This window comes from Chrysoperla carnea, chromosome X (genome assembly GCF_905475395.1).
Source record: "Chrysoperla carnea chromosome X, inChrCarn1.1, whole genome shotgun sequence".
NCBI classification, from domain to species: domain Eukaryota; kingdom Metazoa; phylum Arthropoda; class Insecta; order Neuroptera; family Chrysopidae; genus Chrysoperla; species Chrysoperla carnea.
The window spans coordinates 15,886,001-15,908,360 of NC_058342.1; the positions used below are offsets into that span (position 1 = coordinate 15,886,001).

A 22,360-nucleotide genomic window follows, 5' to 3' on the forward strand; every position below is an offset into this window, starting at 1 on the left:
TTTTTCCGAAATAAATTTTTGGTAGCTTTTATTAGCAAAATCAATATTTTGAAGTACTTTTTCAAAAATAGTGAAATACGTATGATTTCGTTTAACAAATCAATATCAATAATATCTGTTTCATTACTCGAATTATCTTGAAGAATCACGAAAATCCAGTGGTGTATATTCAAAGATAATTAACCACCTTTGGCATGTAAGGAATGAAATGAATTATCTCCTCTTGTGGGACAAATTAAAACACATAAATAATTTTTTTACATAATTTATAATCAAAGTACATACATAATTTAATAAATGCGAATTACATATTTCAGCCTTATTAATTGGATACTAGGGAATATTAGAGTTCAAATCCAAAGCATTATCCCCTATTATATGATTCAGTGTTGAAATTGAAAAATTCTGAATCACTAAATAATTCTTTTAATTAATTCGATTCCTTTTTATTACTTTACACATTTTTTAAGAAATTCATTATTTTAATAAATTTAATTAAATGAATTAGTTCGTGAATCAGATTTGTAAAATTCAACACTAATTTGGATTCTTAAATTTGTCATAAAATAATTTTTAAATATTTTTCAGTTATTTTTTAAATTAGTAAAAAAAAAAAATTAGTTATTGAGTATCTCTAATAAGAGTTAAAAACACAGCTTAGTAAGCCTTAATTTACATTGTTGTGCCATGTCCAAACAGGCTCTAAATATTCGATCAAACTTTTTTTCAAAATAGTAATTTCCTTTAAAATAATTTTTTACCCAAATCACTTAAAACTTGGCCCTACATTTTTTCATACTTATTCACGAGATATAATTAATTACGCAAAATATATGGGATCTTATAAGTGTCCTTGTTCAATAACTCTGGTAATCGAAGGTTCATCCCAAAAATCGGCAAACTTGAACTTCCAAGTCTCAAAAAATTTTTGATTGGCGTGAATCCTCTTAAATATTCATTGATGGAAAAAAAGAAAAGTGATTTTCTAGATAAGAATGGTTAAAATTACAATTGAATTTCAAGCACTACGATTATATCCTTAACTCTATCGATTTGAAATTTGGATTTGTTATAGGTATTCATATTCTATCTGCCCTGAGTACTACTTATTTTTCGAAAATGCTGTTAATTTTCCCAATTTTCATTGTTCACACCCAGGTACAGTGGAATAAGAAAAAGTACTTGGGTGTGAATGAAAATTGGGAAAAACAGAATTTTCGAAAAATAAAAGTACCCAGAGCAGGTAGAATATGAATATCTATTGGATTTTAACGCTAAGATGTCAGCGCCACGAGTATCAAAATGTTCAAACAGTATCAAAACATTCTCGTTACAATCAGCTGATTATTTCAATGATTAAAGAGAGAGGAGATGTTTTATTATACGTTTTATGATGTGCTATATTTAGCGTTCTGATAATAGTTCTTTTTTCTATCGCTAGATAGAGTTTTTCTTAGCATTAAAATCCAATAACATACCCAAATTTCAAATCGATAGAGTAAGAGTATAATCGCAATGTTTGAAATTCAATTTTAACTTCAACCATTCTTATCTGGAAAACCGCTTTTCTTTATAAATTTTTTTTCCCACCAATGAATATTTAAAAGGATTTAAAAAAAAATTTTCAAGCCAATCTAAATTTTGTAACTAAAATCAAAATAATATATAAATTAAAATTATGTTGCCTTTTGTAAAAATGGGAAATTTTGAGGTTTATGAATTTAAACAACAACTGACCATTGAATTTGACAGTTAATTTTAGTCAACAAAGTTTTTAAAATATTTTTATAATTTTTATTGTTAATTTCATTATAGGAAAAAAAACTACTAATTTGAATATCGAATATATTGACTCATCAACTAAGGGAAATTGGAAAGGTGGTAATTTTAGCACCAACAGTGGATAACTTGAAAAAACACATATTACAAAGTTTAATCTCAACGGGCTTATAATATAAGTTATCATAGTACCATATTTAAGTTAAATGTACCTCCTTTCCCCTTAAATTTTGACAACGAGCATCATTGTATAGAAATTTACAAGATTCCGAACATAAAAACAATAAGGAAAATTATTTTTAATCAGTAAAGTCTTTAACTCTTATTAGAAGCAAGATTGAATTTAGGAGTCTGGAAACTCTATAGAAAATTTAATAACAAAAATACAGTTAAACAGAATTTGATATTTGCGTTAAATTCAAGGCGTTTTATACTAAAAATATTATTAAATAACCCAATAAGAGATAATTCTAACAACCAAATGCTTACTTAACTCGGTTAACGCGGTTTTTTAGTAACTAACCAGACACTTAGAACTGTAAGGAATACAATATGAAGAAAAATGGAGATAAGTGTGGAAAATTGAACAATTTTCACACAATTTCAACAAATAGAATTGGTCGAAAATCATTAGGACGAATTCTTATACAATTTAACAATTTATGGCATATTAAACCTAATCAGCCTAACTTTCTTCTAACATCAACACTTCCAAGTAATAGCTCCCTCCAAAGCACGTGAGCATTTTTGTAGTAAAAAAATTATCAAAACCGCAACTACTCTTCCACCCTCACGGCTGATGTGATGCTTCAGTGTCTTTAGATGTTTTTTTGTTTTTTTTTTTTTAATTCAAAATTGTTGAAGGGCTGGGAATCGCTATTTATTTATTAAAAAATTTTTGTAAAAATAAACAAGCCTGCAAAAAGCATAATCTTCTAAAAATTGAAAAACTCAGACATAAGAGAGTAATTTGCGGCCTTGCCAAATGAGTGGAACATATAGAAAAATCGTAAATTCCGGAAATTGTGAAAAATTAATAACTGGCAAGTTCAAAAATTACACTTTCAGGTCTGAGGTTTCATTTTCTATAATATTATGCTATTTGCGGCCTTTTACATCTTGACAAAATTTTTGTAATAGAAAAAAGCGATTGGACTCTCTCTACTCCCACATGAATTTCATATTTAAAAAAAAATTTAGCTCCAATCACATCAGCCGTAGAGATGGAAGAGCTCTTGGTCTATAAAATTAACATCAACGAATTTCCAACCCGTTTTTCTGTGAAGTTTCCAGAATTGCAAATGATATCTTGCGAATATGGGTAGTTCTACAACTTAAGGAATTTTCGCCAAAAATGTGTTACAAACGAATTTATTTATACTACTTTTTAACACCCTTCCCAGAATTTATTCTTCGAAAGGGAATATTCAATATACGCCAATCGGCGTTGTCGTTCAGCTGAGTCAATTGTTCCCACGAAAGAGACAAAGAATACCATCTTAATTCACCAGACGTATTGTTTAATCAGCCCGGCACAGTGAGTCGCGTCGACTTCTCAATCATTCAAGATTTTATTTTTGTGTGTAGTTAATTATCCTGAAACGGCTGAGCGGATTCAAATGAAATTTGGGACACAAGTAATTTATAATCTGGATTAACACATAGAATTCTTTATTTCTTCCTGGACCCAACTTTGAAGTCCATTCAGACAGACATTAAGTTTGCTTGATTTATTTTAAGTCTAAAAAATATTTTGACTGTTCCACTTAATACAAGCTAAAAGACGATATTTTCTTGAATTTCAACACTAGAATGTACAAAAAATTTCGAGTCGAAATCACGACTCATTTTCTTCCTTAATTTGTAGAACAACCCCTATACAGGATGGATAATTTTGATTTATTATAGCTAATAACTCGTTTTGTAGCTGACCAATCAAAAAATAATTTAAACAAAAGTTGCAGAGTTTGATGGGGGACATCATGTTCTAACATCAGAAAGGGGTTAGTTCTTCTCTGGGGTTGCTTTTATATTCAATTTAGATCCTAAAAGGTAAGAGATGTAACACTTTAAATTAGAAAGTTGATCCGTCTAAAAGACCTAACATTTTTTCTAATTTAAAGTATTATTCTATCTCTTTCCTTTTCAGTTGAGAAGGGTGGTGGGACTCTTGACAGGACACTGTCGATGAACTTTCACCTTCACAATATGGGGATCTCTAACTATCCCACTTGTAGAGTCTGTATGGAAGATGACGAAACCTCCATACATTGTTATTTGCACCTGCAGAAATATGTAGGGCGTTAGATTCAGAATGTTCGGGTCCGAAATCTTGATTCCATCTATCCTGTGAGAGATCCCGACGGAGAAGCTATGGGGGCTTTATATTCGATGCCTGGCCTCGACAGAATCCTTTAGCTTCATCTGATTTCAATAGCGCCTCCTATCCGAAAACGCCTCGTCTTCGAGTGACAGGTCGTTCTCAAGGAGAGCACAGAGGCCTCTTGGTCTAGGTGCTAGGGACCCATTTGCGGTACCCCTCTTTTGTTTTATTATTACTATAATTATTATCTCTTTCCTATTATAAACTAAGTTGACTATTGAAATAATTCGGAAAACTAGGTTCAATCTGATTTCATGATGTCCCCATCAAATTCTGTAATTTTTGTTTGACTTATTTTTTGATTGGTTAGCTACAAAATCAGCTATTAGCCATAATAGATCAAAAAGATCGACTCTGTATACATATTCGAAAAATTTTCTACATAAAAAATAAATTATTTGATTACTGCCATCTTTTCGTATAGAAAAGAATTAATTATAAATTACATAATTCAAAATTTCTTTATGTATAAATAACAAAATATTATCTAAAAAAATGTATAAAAAAAAATCAATTGTATTTTTCTTTTCTTGATTAATTCATATATTTTTTGATATTATAAAAAAAAGGAAACTATAGTTTAAAAAAATTTGTGTTCATGTATATTTGTTTATTGGTTTAATCATCGGCGCCGTTAAGACAAAGGGAGCACAACGGGGTTGTGCCATCCTATAAATCTTGACTTTTTGTAAAAAAAAAAAAAAAAAATTCAAAAAAAAACTTGAGAAAATTGAATAAAAGTCGTTTCCAATGTCTCAGTGCAATAATTGCATTTTAGCGACGCCTATGAGTTTAATAAACGAACTCATTAAAATAAAATTCATTAATTTTTGATATTTAAATTACTAAAAAATGGTTTTTGCTTTCCAATAAGAATGCTTAAAAAGTTCTTTTAAAAAATTCAAAATAAGATTAAATTTATAGTCTTTGGAACTCGTTTCAGTAGTAAATAAACCCAAACTCCTCTTTAACTCAACTCTCCTGGGAATAATTAGTTGGCGATTACTCTGGTGAAATATGGCCTAGACGTCGTAAGCAAAAAGTTCAACTTTGCTTTAACTGTAGATTTCGAAATGAATTAAGAACTTTGGAGCATCTATTCCTTGTTTTTGCTGTGCCCTATCCGCTTTACAGGTAGTGAAAAACGATGATAAAAGCTTAAACTCTCGTAAAGCGTAAAGCATTTTTTTTCTTAAAAAAATTAATAGAGAGCGTTGATAAACTTTGTGGTTTAGTGGGAGAGGGGTTAGGAAATAAACCACACTAGCTACATGTTTCATAAAGGGCGAACAAGAACAAGCGAGAAAATAAAGAGATTCGTTTTTGAGATCTCGTTACTTATCTAACTCCCTATAACTAGTACTATCTCTCGTTTCACAAGTCTCGATCTCGGTCTCTTATTGTGTTTATCATTGTAAATGAAAGAAGATACTGCTGTGCCTGTTTAATCAATCATTCAGAGCACTGGTTGTGATAATCGAGTAAATAAAACCGAAAAAAACAGTCTCAAAATCGAAAAAAACCCTAGTTCGCATGAATATGATTTTGTTGAATACATTCAGACAAACATGTTCCATCGGATTCCATAAAAATATACTAGCGCGGAGTCGTTTCCTAGACCAAATACCTTATTTCCTCGATTATGAGAGAAATGGTTATTTTGCATACAACAATGGATTGGATACTCACGTTGAACATTAATTATTGTAAATCGGGCATAAATTTTAACGCCCGATCTTTGTAGATGGGGCAACAGACTGAGGTAGCGCGGCTGTAAATTGTAACGAACGTTTTCTCCAACACGCATTTATATTTAGCCGCACGTTTACTTGTGTGAGCGACTATCAAATGTTTGATGCATCATGTAGCCATAGTAAAATGTTGTGTTAACCTCATGATAACCAATCACTTAGTTCATTTTTACATTCGACAATAACTTATGTCCAAAATATGGGACATTCAATTTTCCAAAATATGGGAAATTTTGAAAAACTTATAAGTTGACTTCTTTTTAAACTTTCAAATTATCGGGTAGTTATAATATTCTACTCAAAATTCAAGAAAAAGACAATTTTTTTCAGTCTACGGGGTGTCCCAAAAAAATGTATACACTCTTTAGTAGCTCATTTTATCTAATTTGTTCTTTTTTTCTATTTATAACCCATTTACAATAATGGCTGATATTAAACTAAACTTTGAAATAAGTAAATTTATTTTAAAGTGCTACAATAAGTGTGAGAACGTTGTGACGGGTTACAAGGGAGTTTCAGATAGATCTACTGATGGGTCACAATCGGGTCGATCAATCGTCACAATTTCAGCTACTGGGCACTAGAGAAGTCTCATGTTACACATAATATCATTTAAATTTACCAGGAATTACGGTGTGGTGTGGATTGTCAGCGCAAGATTTAATTGGAACTTTCTTTTATGTTAACACTGTGACTGGTACTGTTTACTTGAATTTTTGCATAAAAATTTGCTGTTTACTTGAATTTGTTGCATTAAGAGGAGTATTATTTCCAGCAAGATGGAGCATCTTTCCACTATCATCGTAATGTGAGAGCTTGTTATAATGAAAATTACAGATGGATTGGTCGCCTCCGCCCTCTCCAGACTTCACGCCACTTTATTTTTTTTGTGGGAATTCATCAAAGATAAAATTTATTTGTTAAGACCACGTTATTATCAGCAATGTTTGGATCAAAGTGGGCATCAATTTTAATTTTTGCACTAACTAATCAAATTCCACATCTGTCTTCTTTAATTTGTATTTTTAATCTATAATCCATCAAAATATACTCTGTTTTTATAATCACGCAAAGTGTGTATTCATTTTTTTGGGACACTATGTATGAATTGGGTTCAATGGTTGTAAAATATTTTGTCCTATTTATGGGACAAAAGTTATCATGAGGTTAAATTTATAGGAAGATTATATTTCTAGCTTTACAAACGTTCGTAAAACGAGCGTTTAAATTGACGCTCGTGAAACGAGAGCTCCAGAAATCGAACTGATTCATCATATAGGGTTCCGAAATCCACTATTCATGGCTTTTTGAATTAAAATCGACATTTTTCCCCCGTATTTAGCTTAAACTAACTTCGAACCATCAACTGTTCCACGAGCTATAAAAATTGTCTATGTAGGTTCAAATAAAAGTATAGAAATATTTTCGGGTACCAACTTTACTAAATAATATCGAATTGTAATTCTTTATAGAAAATTTTATTTTCTAAGTATAAAAATTTTATTTGTTTTTCGACAAAATTTAATCCATATTTGGAATGTTTAATCAAAAAATTTTATTAGAGATCAATTAAAAAAAAATAGAAGATTTTTGCGTTTTTTCTTTTTTTCCTAGAAATAATAAATTAATAAATATTCTTTTTTTTTTTGTTCGCAATATTCGAGATTTCAAATGATTTTGTTAACTGTCAAAATGGAAAGCTTTTTTTGAAATAATTTTTTTGTAAATTTATGGTGTTTTTAACAGAGTCCAATATCTTTTAAGTTATTTTGTATAATTACGTCAGATACAATATCGAATACCACTTGAATATTATCAGTATCTGTGGCGCAAGTGAAATGTGTATAAATTTTCTTTTGATCCCTTCGTTTATTTAAATTTTCAAATTTCATTCCTATATATGCTGATGCTTCTTCATAAGTGTTTGGACCTGAAAAATATTATAGAAATTATATACAGTAAAATTTTATCCAAAATTACGAAATAAACATAATAAATTATTTTGTTCACGCAATTTCGATTATAGCTCCTTTAGCACAAAAAAATTAAATATAATATCATGGTAATCAAGAAAAATCAAAGTATCTCTGCAATTTCCCACCGTCGTTTATTAGGTTGTAAAAATAAGTGAAAACAAACAATTGATTGAGTTAATTGTTGAAATACCACGCATAGATAGTGTTGATTACTCTATCACATTGCACATTTATCTACACATGTCTATACATACTATAAAATTTGCAACTAATGTGTGCTCTCGTGAGAAAACAGTGATGTTTACAACAACAAAAAATGAGGCAATTCCGGCGAGGTCGAATTCGTAAATTAGCAACATAGGTCAATTGGGTCTTGGGGCCGTAGGACTCATCTTGTAAACCGTTAGAGATAGTTTAAATATAAAAGTTCTCTCTTATAAAAAAAATAAACAACTTTTGTTTGAAACATTTTTTCGTAAACATCACTGTTTACCCGTGAGAGCACAAGTTATGCGCAAATTGTATAGTATGTATTATATGAGAATATCAGTTATTGTGACATGTATGTATGTGTAATGTGACAGAGTAATCAACACAGTCTATACATGGTATTTCAACAATTAACTCAATCAATTGTTTGTTTTCACTTATTTCTATGAAATTTTATTGATTTTTAAACACTTCTATCATAGTTTTTCTATCGAAAAGAAGTGTTCATATTATTAAAAGTTAGACCTTTAGGAATATTCTCTTAAACGGATTTATCAAAATTCGAATTATTTTGGGAGATAACGCAGAGTTTCTGGCGACGAAGTTCGTTTTTATCATTCTGTACTACGAGCTTCTGCTGCTTCAAAAGAAGGCAAAAAAGCTCGGTTAGCAGAAATAATTTTGCATGACATTGCATATGAAGTAAAAAAAAAGCCCAATGTATGGATTTGGGATCGCGAATGAATATTGTTATCCGAATTAATCAGCCGGAATTGTCTCTCAAACTTAAAACGCATTTTTCTTGCAATTACATTATTCGAGGTGGTGGACATGATATCTCAAGTTCTACTCGACCGATTTTTTTGGCATTTGGTAAGAATCTTCTTTATAAATATCTAATTTTGCGTATTTTAAAAAATTCAAAAAGATTACAAAAATGGGTCAAATTTTTTTTTCATTTCGGCACTATTTTGAGAATTTTTTATTATTTTATTTTTTGGTTGAGGTTTAGACGATAACGACTTCTTTACTAATAAATAATTTTTAAAATTTATTCGTTTCGAATCACTACATGGGCTCGAGTCAACCAGGGTGCCGTTTTTTTTTACAATTTTTTTTTAAATTTAAAAAAAAAAAAACGTTACAAAAATGTTTTTCATTTTTTTATTATCTTAGTTTGATAACAATTTGCCTGCAATTTAGAAGCCTAGACCAGAATAGCCCCTTAAAGAGGACCATAAATAACGTATTATTTATTTTATTCCTCCTATGAATGGCGCTAATACACGTGTTTTCGTTTCGTGCTCGAAATACAAGGATAGTTTTTTAAAAATCATCCTGTACATTACTTAATAAATACACAAACAATTTACCTGTATATTCTGGGAAACAAATAGAGAGCGGACTTCGTGTGATTTTCTCCCGGAATAAATCTTTTTTATTCAAGAACAATATTATTGATGTTTCCACAAACCATTTTGAATTACATATTGAATCAAATAATTTCATTGATTCAATCATACGATTCATTTCTTCATCTTCGGCCAGCACTAAATCATAACCGGACAATGCAACACAAAATATAATCGCTGTGACACCTTCAAAACAGTGTATCCATTTTTTTCGTTCAGATCGTTGTCCACCCACATCAAACATTCTATAAACAATAACATTCTTTTAAAATTGGATACAAATTTGATTACGAATCTCCATCTGATATCCCGCGACCCGAAAGCAACATTAATATAAACTATCCAAAACCTCATAACCAGGAAGCACAAATTTATTCCCTATTCGAAAATTTTCCTCTCGAGTTTACCATTTAAATATCCAGCAGATTTTTCCCTTCACCGCAAGGTAGGAATTGTGACGTAATTATTCTTTCGGATAGCCGATCTTAATCCCTGAGCTCCAAAAATCCTGTTAAAAGGGATTTTGAGCCTGAAATCTTCTAACCAAGAGAGAGTGTAAGCGCAATTTGGTAACCGAAAAAGTATGGCAAAAAGTTGACTTCGAATAGAAGGATGAATTTTTATTGACTTCGAGTTGAGACAGTAGTTATTGAAATAAATGCCACGATACTCGAAATAAAATTGTATGTATTTTAAGAAATCTATTTAAAAAATACAATTAAAAAACATACAACAGACTTACATGTCGCAAAATATCGATATTTCGATTGCAACGCAATCATCGTCAGTAGCTAAATTTATTCATATATGTATTATATGTACAGTTTCGCTTAAACACATAGATTCCAATGGTGTTTTTTCAGTGTTTTATTTAATTTATACAATATAATGAATTTTTCCATACAATCCCAGTTTTCGGAATAGCCCTGATCTTAGTGAGTCCTGATTATCGAGATTACTGTATATAATATTTTAAGGATTTGCTGCTCCCGGCTCAGGAATTACTCCTAACATCTTAAAAACCGAATTATCGGGATAACATTTAACCAAAACTTACTTGAAATTGAGACCCTTAAATGAGAAATGTGTCTCAACAATGCCAGTAGTTTTGACACGTGTACGAAGCACATCCTGTTGTGATGGTACATAATTTGGTTGTGAGATACGATCCAAAGCATTCAAATAATAAGCCGCAGAATCATTTAATTGATATTCACGTGATCGTGAAAAACATAGTTGTACGCCAGCATCCTGCCACAGCCATTTCATTAACATAACTAATTCTGGCGTTAATACACCCTCTTCGGCTGCCGATGCAAATGTAAAAAATTGTCGTGCAATATCTGCTTTACTTGGATCTGCAAAATCGATACGTAACTGTCCCATTGCACGTATAATTGCCATTAAACTTTGTATTGTGTTGCTGTAGACAACCGGACGATATTGTACACATTCTTCATCGGAATAACCAGCTTCATGGATTATTTTCATTTGTTTTACGATTGTACTTTTACCAGATTCGCCGGCACCTGTAAAATATAAAAACTCGTGAACAGAAGAGTTTTATCACTTAAGTCATATTTTTCCCTCATACAATGTTTTACTATTACATTACTTCAGACTATAAAGAATTTTTTTCTGTATTAAATTACAGGAGTTATTTTTTATTTAAATAGGTTCAGTATCTCGTAATGAATGTAAATGCATAAAATCCTTACAAAAATAGGCGGGGAAGTGCCTCCATTTTAAGGAAAACCGTTTTGGGCTATATCTCATTAACCATGCACTTTAGACCAAAAATGGTAATAGTCTTTATTGTAGATGATTAAGTTCAATGTCTTTTTTGTAAAATATTTTTGTTTTTGTATGATTTTTACGACTATGACGATTTACTTGATTATTTGACCGATATCTCTTCTAATATTTGTTTAAACAATAAAATGCTTATAACTTTACTTTTAAATCTATAAATTTTCTAAAACTTTTACTTTAAACTTTTCTTTCTAAAATTAATATTTTAAAGATATTACGCGGCTACATACATGATTTTTATACCATGTATTTATGAAATATACATAGTATATTAAGTTTAGTCCCAAGTTTGTAACGCTTAAAAATATTGATGCTCTACGTCCGTACGTCTGTCAACACGATAACTCAATAACGAAAAAAGATATCAAGCTGAAAGTTTTACAGTGTACTCAGGACCTAAAAAGTAAGATCAAGTTCATCTTGTAAACCGTTAGAGATAGAACAAAAGTTTAAATGTAAAAAATATTCAACTTTTGTTTGAAACTTTTTTTAGTTAAAGTCACTGCAAATTGTATAGTATGTATTATACGAGAATACCAGTTATGTATGTGTAATGTGATAGAGTAATCAACACTGTCTATATATGGTATCTCAACAATTAACTAAGTCAATTGTTTGTTTTTATTTGTTTATTATATTTTGCACGTAATAATAACATTAATTCACGAGGACAACGTGGATACCATTCCATACCAGGTACGTCGGAGACCGATTTTGTCGTGCTATTCGTGTTCATCGACTCTAAAAAAAACCGGAAAAACGAGTTTGGGCCGATTATATAACGAATTTCCAGAAAAATGCAGAAGACGATAGGGATTCTGTTCACCCTGGGCAACCGGTATCCCGGAGACAAATTCCGGTGCGATATTCGTGTTCAGTGAGCATAAAAACTGCTGAGTAACAAGTTTGGAATCATTTTCATCACTATTAACCGAATTGTGAATTTAGTATTTACGGTTAATTTAGTATTTGCGGAAAACCGCATTCAAATCCATCTTACTTATCATATTTTTCAAATTTTTGTTTTAAGTGTTTGGTTTCCGCGGCTAGACATTAACACTTTTGCGAACAAGAATTCGCGCCAAGTTTGTCATACATTCCTGAAGCTCTTACGACACGAATACAGAAAACCGCATTCAAACCCGTCTTGCTGTTAAAATTTTTCGAACTTTGACTATTTTTAGTGTTTTGTGTCCGCGACTAGATATCAACACTTTTACGAACAAAAAATCGCGCCGAGTTAGTTATACATAGAATGTTGTTCAGCTTAAGTTTACCAATACCTAAAAAGTTTAAGCAAGCTTCCACCAAATGTTTTCCCTAGGGCTTCCGAATACCAAATCATAATTTAACTAAGAGACTCTTTTTTCACCCTGAAGATTATTTTCTATAATCAATTAGGATTGCACCTCAAAGTTCCGTGAATTCGTGAGATAACGTGAAATTAATCTAATTATGTCACAGTATCATATTACTGTGAGATATAAATATCCTTGAAATAATTTAAACTAAAGCTGCTCAGAACTGTCGAATTTACCTGAATATGAAACAAATTATAATAAAAAGGACCCCGTACGGTTAGGTAGGAAAATGACTTTCTGTGAAACATGTTCAAACCGGCCCCAAAATGTTCTTCGAATCGTTCTGATCAAAACCTATCACGGCATAAAATTTTTTAACGAGTAGTTTTGTGTGTTTTATGTTGTGTTGTCTTTTTAGTTGATGTGTTGTACGATTGTTACATTAAGACGGTAGTCATATACTATAACTATAATATAATATGTGTAGCTTTGTATATAATATCCCAAGAACATTTTGAGGACATTACATTGAAAGCCATATTCCTATCTAATCGTGCAGGATCCTTTCTTTATTTACGGAATTCAGGAAGATTTATATTCCATCGGGAAAAAACAAAGGCAAACATAAAATTAATTGTGTAAGTATGCAAAAAAATGCCAATCCGTTTATATTGACATTTGTAAAGTTATTCAAATGTATGACAGTCTTGACAAGGAAAGGAAAATTTTAATAAAAATTAAAAGCAAGCCCTGAAATTCTCAATAATCAAATAATATGAAAAGGGCACAAAGAGGATAGGGAATAGAAAGCGGTAGAAAGCTAACAGCAGAAAGATTCTCGGAATTCGGGAAACATTCAGAGTTATACTTATTCTAAAGTGTTGATTAAATCTTTTTTATACGGACACTATCGTGTGTTTAGCGTGAGTCTCACGTTAACATATTTTGCCGTAGATGATTAGCTTGAACAAAATATTATTTAAATTTTTTGAGCTTTTCTCAAACTTCAAATTTCCTGAGGATCAGAAAATGAACGTAATCACAGGTATAAATTATTAATTTCTCCACAAAAAACTTAATATATTCTGTTCACGCAAATGATCTACTCAAAATTACCTTAACGTGAGATTTAACGCTAAACACACGATAGTGTCCGTATATTATATACTTTTCGTTAAAAGTAAGTACCCACACTGAAGTTTATAAACCAGTTCAAATTAACGATATTAACTCTTGAAATTTCAGTATATATTAGACTGTTTTTATAAAATCGAGAGATAATGAATTTCGATCGATTATTTTAACAATAAATTTTACCTAATTACAACAAAATTTTTCGAAAAATTTATTTCATAAATTTATTAATTTTGTAAATTTATAATCGAAAAATATCCTTATTAACAGCAATAATTTTTATTCTTCATTATTTATAGTTTTAAATATTAGGTACTGAATTATAGTATCAAAAAATAGTAAAAATTAATGAAAGCAGATCAAGGTAAAGCCGGTTATACTAAGATGATTTTACATTTTCGATATTACAGTAATATAATTCGAAATAATTAAATGTTTAGCCAAAATAAAATTTCTTATGTAAATAATTTGAAAATAAAAAGCCGGTTATAATAGGAAAAAATTTTCCAAAAAAAAAGTTTGGTATACTTTTTAAGGTTTATAAAAAAAAGTTTTGAATTCATGTTTTTAATTGATGGATAAAATTTGTAATTTGTTTTGTTTTGTTTACCTAATAATAATAATTTAACTTCACTTGCGGCTCGTTCTCCATCGGCCCTTAGATCTCGATCAATTTTTTTCGATCTTTCGGTAGCTTCTTTGTCACCCGATGTACTAACTGCACACCCCATAATTGTAATTCACGCACACACACTTAAATTAAACACAAAATGTAAATCATTTAATTCGTTAAAAAACTTATTTCAATTGAAATGGTTTTAGAAGTTTATATTTATGATATTTATTCGATTTTTTGTATTAGAAACCCAACCCAATTATAAACACATAACGGCAAGCCATTTATAAAACTGAACACAACATAAAAGTTTTTATACAGTTGTACCAACTTTATTATATTAATCATTGATTTTTTACATCGATTTTTTCACAGATAAATTACCTTAAACCACAGACCTATAATTGTATTATAGCCTGTTCACATGATCAAAGAACTAGAATAGAGTATTATGATTAGTCAAAAATAAATCATGAAATTTGGAAAAAGTTAAAATGTATGTAAAAATATACTTAAATATTCTTATTTCGAGTCATAAAAGCACATATTTCTTTTAAAATATGAAAATTAAAAATCGTAATTTTTAAACTGTATATCACGTTACCTAAAACGTCGGTAAGCCCTGCTGTGATGTCATACCGGTATGAGTCATAGACCATCAGTTAGTTCAGTGTAGACAGCTGGGTATAATATACACATAGATAATAAGTATTTATATTTCTTATAATCAGATGTCTATGAATATATCTGTCAAATTTATTTGTGTTATTTCGTTTAGTGATACCCATATTACGTCATCAAATTGAATGCCCGCGTTTTTAACAGTTTAAAAAAGGTTTAAAATTTAATTTAAGTTTTTGGCAAGAAAACGTGTGTATTTTTCCGAAATAAATTTTTGGTGGCTTTTTATTAGCAAAATCAACATTTTGAAGTACTTTTTCAAAAATAGTGGAATACCCTATTGTCTATTATTTCAATTACACTAAAACCTCAATTTTAATTCTTCAAGATTCAAAACATATAATTTGAATTGAAGCAACTGAAATGTTTTCAATCTTGAAGAACTAAAAATTGAGGTTTTAGAAACAGTCAAATGTCCATTTTGTGAAGTAAAGCTACTCTAGTTTGTTCGGTTCATTTCACGTAAAAAGCTCCCTTGGGATTTTGTGCGTAAATTTCACCCTTTTCAAAATATAAACAGTTTAACGTTAGGAAAAACTCCAAAAAGGTTGAAAAATGAGGCTAAAAATTAGTACTTCAAATTTGTATTGATGTATCAGAACACTAACAAAGTTTGAGATTTGCTTCGCAACTTGAAATGCCACAAATCTTTGCCTTGTTGTAACAAGTGATAGTTTAAATTTCTATTAGCTTTTTTATCTTTTGTATTTATTATTGTAGTAATTCCTATGGGTTTTCTTTTAAGTTTTCTATGTTTAGAATTATGTATAGTATTTTATTTATTTTTATTAATAAAGATTTTGCTTTCCTAAATTGTATTTGATTAGCCGGTAGACAGTAAGAGTATACTTTACCTAGCTATCGTCAACTGTCAACTCTCACTAGCACATATTGATTAAATTTAAACTCTTCTCGGTTTAAATCAACTTATACTGAAACGACTAGTAACAATTGGCTTTACCTCTCTTACTGAAGTCAACTTTAACTGTAACAAATGTATAAAAATATGTATTACTCACTATTATAGATCTATTTGTCCCAGAGTTATAAAATTCTGAAAAACGAAGAAAATTTTTCTTATGTTATTTCCATAAGTAACTTAGGTTGGAATGCGGACTATCTTAGAGTTATTATTAAGACATCAAATTATTTTATTGAATTTGGAAGCATTCGAGTCCTGGGAGTAAAGGAATTCGGAAACATCCCTGGTAAGGACAACCTATATATTACTTTTCTTTTTTAGTTGAAGTCAATTTATGTAAATAGGGTAAATACACAATACTATGAAATACTATGCCATAACATGATAGTCTTTGATTTTAGAGTGGAAACTGCCAGCAAAAAGTTGAAATTGCTGCTATCTGCTAATCTTTATCTCTATGTATTATAAATGCGAAAGTAAGCATGTTTGTTTGTTTGTTACGCTTTCACGCTTAAACTAGCGAATGGTTTTTAATGAAACTGTACAGCAATATAGCTGATATATCAGAATAACACATAATCTATAATTTATAAAGATATACTTAAAAAAAATAATAAATTTAATTTAATTTGAAATTTGACATTGCCATAAATTACAGATTTCTGTAAAAATAGTCAATATAAAATATTTCTAGGCCATCTTCTCTGATATACTCAATAAATAATTACCATTATAGATTTTAAAAAATAGAAAAGCTTACATATATTTTACCTGTGTAAAATAATCCTTACCATTATTTTGAGTGTTATAGAAAGGGGATAAGCAAGAGCAATCTTTATCAATCTTTACTTTTAAACCCAGCAAAGCGGGTGGGTCTCACTCTAGTATATTATAAATGCGAAAGTAAGCATGTTTGTTTGTTACGCTTTCACGCTAAAACTAGCGAATGGTTTTTAATGAAACTATACAGCAATATAGCTGATATATCAGAATAACACATGATATATAATTTATAAACATATATTAATAAAAACAAAAAATTTAAATTAATTTAATTTGACATTACCATAAATTACAGATTTCTGTAAAAGTAGTCATTTGACAGTACCATAAATTACAGATTTCTGTCAAAATAGTCAATATATGTAAAATATTTTACGGCCATCTTTTCTGATATACTCAATGAATAATTACGACTATTACACTTAAAAAAAAAAAATAGAAAACCATACATATATTTTATCTGTGTAAAACAACATTTACCATTATTTCGAGTGTTATAGAAAGGGGATAAGCAGAGTAATCTTTATTAATATTTACTTTTAAACCCAGTGAAGCGGGTGGGTATCACTCTAGTATATTATAAATGTGAAAGTAAGGTTGTTCGTTTGTTACGCTTTCAAGCATAAAATTTTAGAATTTATTTGAATGAAACTTAATAATAATATTCATACATTAGAATAACACATGAGCTATATTTTATAAAGATATGTTACAAAAAAAAAAAGCAAATTTAAAAAAATTAAATTAATTTTTTTGATATTTCATCAAGGTAAAGGAGATGCGATTTATGGACATTTGTTCAACCAAGGTTATCAGAAAAATTGAAAACTGATTATTTGATACATATACTTTTATCTGTGTAAAACAATCGAAGAAGTGTACTTTACACTTCCTATTATTTCAAGTCACTTGTAAGGCTTTTCATCATGTCTTAAGCGCAAGCGCAGACTTCCTATTGAAAAGAAGTAGTCAATCATTGGAAAAAAAATAATCATTTATACATAATACAAAAAAAAAAATAAAATATTGTTAGTTTAAATCCTATTTTCTCTTTATTTATTTCCATTTTTACATCACCTTTAAACAATAGTTAATATGTTTCTGAACAAATTAATTATTTGACATTTCATAAAACATGAGAGATCCATCTTTAAGACAACAAAAATTTTCATATTAATTTATTTAATTTTTAAAGATCTTTTGCCTGTTATTAACGGAATACGCTTTCACACAAAATCTACTGAATAGATTTGAATAGCTCATACATCAGACTAACACATGAGCTATAATTTATAGAAATATTAAAAAAATAAAATTAATTTAGTCTATGATATTTTATTACGATATCTTTGAGCATCATTTTGAACCAAAAATTAAATATTTCTGTAAAAATGGTACGAGATAGAACTAAGGGTCACCTGTTCTGATTCAATGATTCAAGACTATATAACATTTTTTTTTTTTTTAATTTTATCTGTACATATATTTTACCCTGGTAGAAAAAACTCTAACCCTATTTCGAGTGTTATAGAAAGGGGATAAATGAGAGCAAGAAAGGTGGAGACTATGATGCGATGGTCTTTACTTTTAAGCTCAACGAAGCGGACGGGTACCAAGCTAGTACAATAAAAAATTGTTTGTCTTTACTATGTATATGCTTTACGCTTATGCCGAGTTAAAGAACTACGTTGACTGAATGTTTTATTACAAATTTCACATGCAAATGGTTTTTCTCCAGTGTGCGTTCGTTTATGATCAGCTAAATGAGCACGTTGATTAAATGATTTATTACAAATATCACATGAAAATGCTTTTCCTCCACTATGAATCCGTTGATGATCAACTAAATAACTTCGTTCACTAAATGATTTATTACAAACATAGCATGAAAATCGTTTTTCAAGTTTAATGTTTTCGTAATTGATTGTAATCAAATTTTCATGAATTCGTTCAGGTTTCATTGTAACACTGTCTTCCAGAACTTCTTTTTTAATTGATCCACATTCCATTGTATCAATGTCTTCCAAAACTTCAGTTTTAATTCTATCGCATTTCATTGTAAAACTATCTTCCAGAATTTCCATTGTACCACTGTCTTCCACAACTTCATTTTTAATTCTCTCGCATTTCATTGTAAAACTATCTTCCAGAATTTCTTTAATTTGTCCATCCTCCGTTTTAATCCATTTTCCATCGCTATTTTCAAACATTTCATTTTTAATTATCACTTCTGTATTAAGTTGTTCTTCAAGTTTAATATTTTCTTTATTGATTAAAAAATCACCATCAAATAAATTTTTTGCCATTTTCTTTATATATTCTATTTTTCAAACTTCCCAGTGTATCAGTGTTGTTTAAACTTTTTACTTTAACCTATATTATACTGCGATGTCATTTTTTTATTTAGAAGCGTCAATTGGCGTAGAAAAGGTCGGTTCATATTAGAGCACAATATATGCAGGTAACATTGTTCGCCATGCTTATGATAATGTCAAATAGATAAAAAATTCTCAAATATTATTTTTAAGTATAGTAAAGGTGCAATTTCATGGTGACCCTTGAAGCTATCTTCTATCGTCAAATTTGATCACATGGTATAATTTCGATCAGAGTGCTATCTAGATAAAAAGGAGCGTCAAATCTGAGCGTTAAGTTGACTTATCGATCTATGTTATTCTCTAACCTATTTTGAAAAAACAACATATTGTTATATTAACGTAATATGTTTTTATACCATGTATATGAAATATACATAGTATATTAAGTTTAGTCCCAAATTTGTAACACTTAAAAATATTGATGCAACGAAAAAAAAATTTGGTTTAGGTATTCATAGAATCACCTAATTAGTCCATTTCCGTGTGGCTGTCTGTCTGTCTGTCGTCTGTCCGTCTGTCATAACGATTACTCAAAAACGAAAAGAGATACCAAGCTGAAATTTTTATAGTGTGCTTAAGACGTAAAAAGTGAGGTCGAGTTCGTAAATGAGCAACATAGGTCAATTGAATCTTGGGTCCGTAGGACCCACCTTGTAAACCGTTAGAGATAGAACAAATGTTTAAAGGTAAAAAATGTTTCTTATAAAAAAATAAACAACTTTTGTTTGAAACATTTTCTTGTAAACATCACTGTTTACCCACGAGGGCGCTAATTAGGTGAAAATTTTGTAGTATGTATTAATATGGGAATATTAGTTATGTGAGTGTGGCTATTTAAGAGTGGAAATTTTTTTTTATTTACGTGACGTCAAAAAACAAACGATTGCGTCATCAAAACTGTCTATACATGGTATTTCAACAATTAACTCAGTCAATTGTTTGTTTTCACTTGTTTATTATAATGTTTTATAAATAATTATTAAGTAATATCTAACAAGCGGAACTGTCTGCCTGAAGTATTTTAAAATTGCTTCTTATTATTGATTGTAATTCAGTTCGATATAGCCATAGAATATTATACATAGATTATACTTAGAGAGCGTCAGGAGTCTGCGAGCCTGTAAGTGGATGAGATATGATGAATGAGAGAGAGGACTGTCACTCAGTGAATTCCTCTGTGTCCTTGTCATAGCAATATGTACATATATACTTATTATACGTATTAGTAAGTGTCAGTATATGTATTAGACAAGGACACAGGGGAACTTACTGCGAGTCTTCTCATGTCGCTATGAATATAACAGTTTTAACATCAAATTACCCAAATGAACTTAAATTACCCAAAATGAACTTAAAATTAAAAAGAGACATTTGTAATCTGTATATGGTTTTATTCAGTCATAATAAATTATATAGATTCATACTTAAGGTAGTTCCTCCGCGACCGTCCAGTCAAAAAGTTTTGGACTAATACTATCATTCAGTGCATTAACTGAGCTATGACTATTATACATATACCATATATTCTTTTCAAAAGACTGTAGTTCCTCACTACTGATTCTAGTATACATATAAGCACACACACTATGACATATGCCTTTAACATTAGTCTTCATATCTTTTCCACAAAAATCATCGCTAAAACGAGTTATTTATTTAAGTTTTTTATCGAAACTATATGGTAAATAATTTTTATTTTTATTTATATATTTTCTAAATATAGTATTCTACATTATATTAGTTTTTCATAGAGATGGTGGACGTCATTCATTGGTAAATAAATATAATATTTGTAAATTTGTGTATTTTTATACACTTCTCCCATGTACACGTACAAATTGCGTCACTTTTAATTGCTAATATCTCATGTATGGCATGGTAAATCATCTTCTAATTTTAACAGCAAGTGTATTATGAATTAAATATTTTATATTCTGAGTTTTGAGAAATTCTTGGAATATCACTTTCGTGTAGGTACTACCTTAAGTGTGAATTTAAGATTTCATTACAAATTTAAGAACCTTTTTAAAGTATAATCTTTTAGTCTCCCACAAAGTTAAAAAAGCACTTTTTAACTCTTGCCGTTTTAACTTTTTTCGTTAAGGTAGTTGGATCATTCCAGCAAAATCTTACGAAATTTTCAAAACTTTTAATATAAGTAATTAAATGAATAATACACACTTTGTTAAAATTTAAAGACAATTTATCGCGCCTAACATGAGATACTTGCAATTAAAAAGGGCATTTTTAACAAGCACGTAGCATAGGAGAATAAGCAAACGGAAGCTAGCAGACAAAATTCTCCTATTATGAATATACGAAACTCCCTGTACATTATTATAAATTTGAAAAAACCCAAATATTGAAAAAAATAATTTTTATAAGTTTATAATAATAAATTTTAAAAAGGTTCAAGTCTCTAAAGTGGTGAAAATCCCATATATTGCCATCCTATATAGACTTTAAATCCCATATAGACTTTAAATATGGAATATCGGGATGCATGAAGATGAGTGTGGAAAAATCAACTAAATGATTTTCTTCTTTCACGATTTTTATTTTATTTGATTTATGATATACTAAAAAAATTTTCTGAGCATATTAAGACATTAAATGGATTCAAAAATATTTTTCAGACTCTTTAACTTAAAACTGAAGCTAGCAGATAAATTTAAAATTCAAATGGATTAGTTGTATATTAAAAAAGGTTTACTGAACGTTTCCACTTTTTTTTAACGATGCAAACCCTTTTAATAGGGACTCTAAATATGGAATATCGGGATCCATGAAGATGGGGTTGGAAAAATCAACTTAATAACTTTTCTCCCTAATAATTGTTACTGAAATTTATTGATTATATTTTATATACTAAAAAAGGGTTACTGAACGTTTAAAGTATTTTAAACGATGCAAACCATTTTTATAGGGACTCTAAATATGGAAAATCGGGATGCATGAAAATTCGTTAAAATACATTTATAGGATTTCCACCGTAACAATTTTCATTAAAATGGATTAATTGTATATTAAAAAAGGTTTACTGAACGTTTCCACTTTTTTTTTAACGATGCAAACCCTTTTAATAGGGACTCTAAATATGGAATATCGGGATCCATGAAGATGGGGTTGGAAAAATCAACTTGATGACTTGCGTCCCTAATAATTCTTACTAAAATTTATTAATTATATATTTAAAAAGGATTACTGAACATTTCAAGTTAT

The 22,360-nt window shown here is 29.6% G+C and overlaps 2 protein-coding genes across 2 annotated transcripts; both read right to left on the minus strand.

Moving 5' to 3' along the window:
• Positions 1-7,546: 7,546 nt before the first annotated feature.
• LOC123302369 (G protein alpha i subunit) lies at positions 7,547-14,679 on the minus strand. Its single transcript, XM_044885279.1, has 4 exons — positions 14,369-14,679; positions 10,569-11,040; positions 9,473-9,756; positions 7,547-7,843 (listed from the first exon to the last, which is right to left on the minus strand). Exons 1-4 carry the CDS (start codon positions 14,487-14,489, stop codon positions 7,653-7,655), a joined length of 1,068 nt encoding a protein of 355 aa, XP_044741214.1. The 5' UTR covers positions 14,490-14,679; the 3' UTR covers positions 7,547-7,652.
• Positions 14,680-18,406: 3,727 nt separating this feature from the next.
• LOC123302974 (endothelial zinc finger protein induced by tumor necrosis factor alpha-like) lies at positions 18,407-18,970 on the minus strand. The gene is made up of 2 exons (XM_044886068.1): positions 18,730-18,970; positions 18,407-18,603 (listed from the first exon to the last, which is right to left on the minus strand). Exons 1-2 carry the CDS (start codon positions 18,968-18,970, stop codon positions 18,407-18,409), a joined length of 438 nt encoding a protein of 145 aa, XP_044742003.1.
• Positions 18,971-22,360: the final 3,390 nt, after the last annotated feature.

Bases quoted from the DNA above. Each gene is read 5' to 3' on its own strand.
- LOC123302369 (XM_044885279.1), bottom strand. From the start codon at position 14,489: ATGGGGTGTGCAGTTAGTACATCGGGTGACAAAGAAGCTACCGAAAGA. The intron at 11,041-14,368 runs GTAAACAAAACA...TATATTTTACAG, and splicing joins AGTTAAATTATTATTATTAG to GTGCCGGCGAATCTGGTAAA. The intron at 9,757-10,568 runs GTAAGTTTTGGT...TATTGTTTATAG, and splicing joins TTTAAGGGTCTCAATTTCAA to AATGTTTGATGTGGGTGGAC.
- LOC123302974 (XM_044886068.1), bottom strand. From the start codon at position 18,970: ATGTTTGAAAATAGCGATGGAAAATGGATTAAAACGGAGGATGGACAA. The intron at 18,604-18,729 runs GTGTTACAATGA...GAAGTTATTTAG, and splicing joins AAAAGAAGTTCTGGAAGACA to TTGATCATCAACGGATTCAT.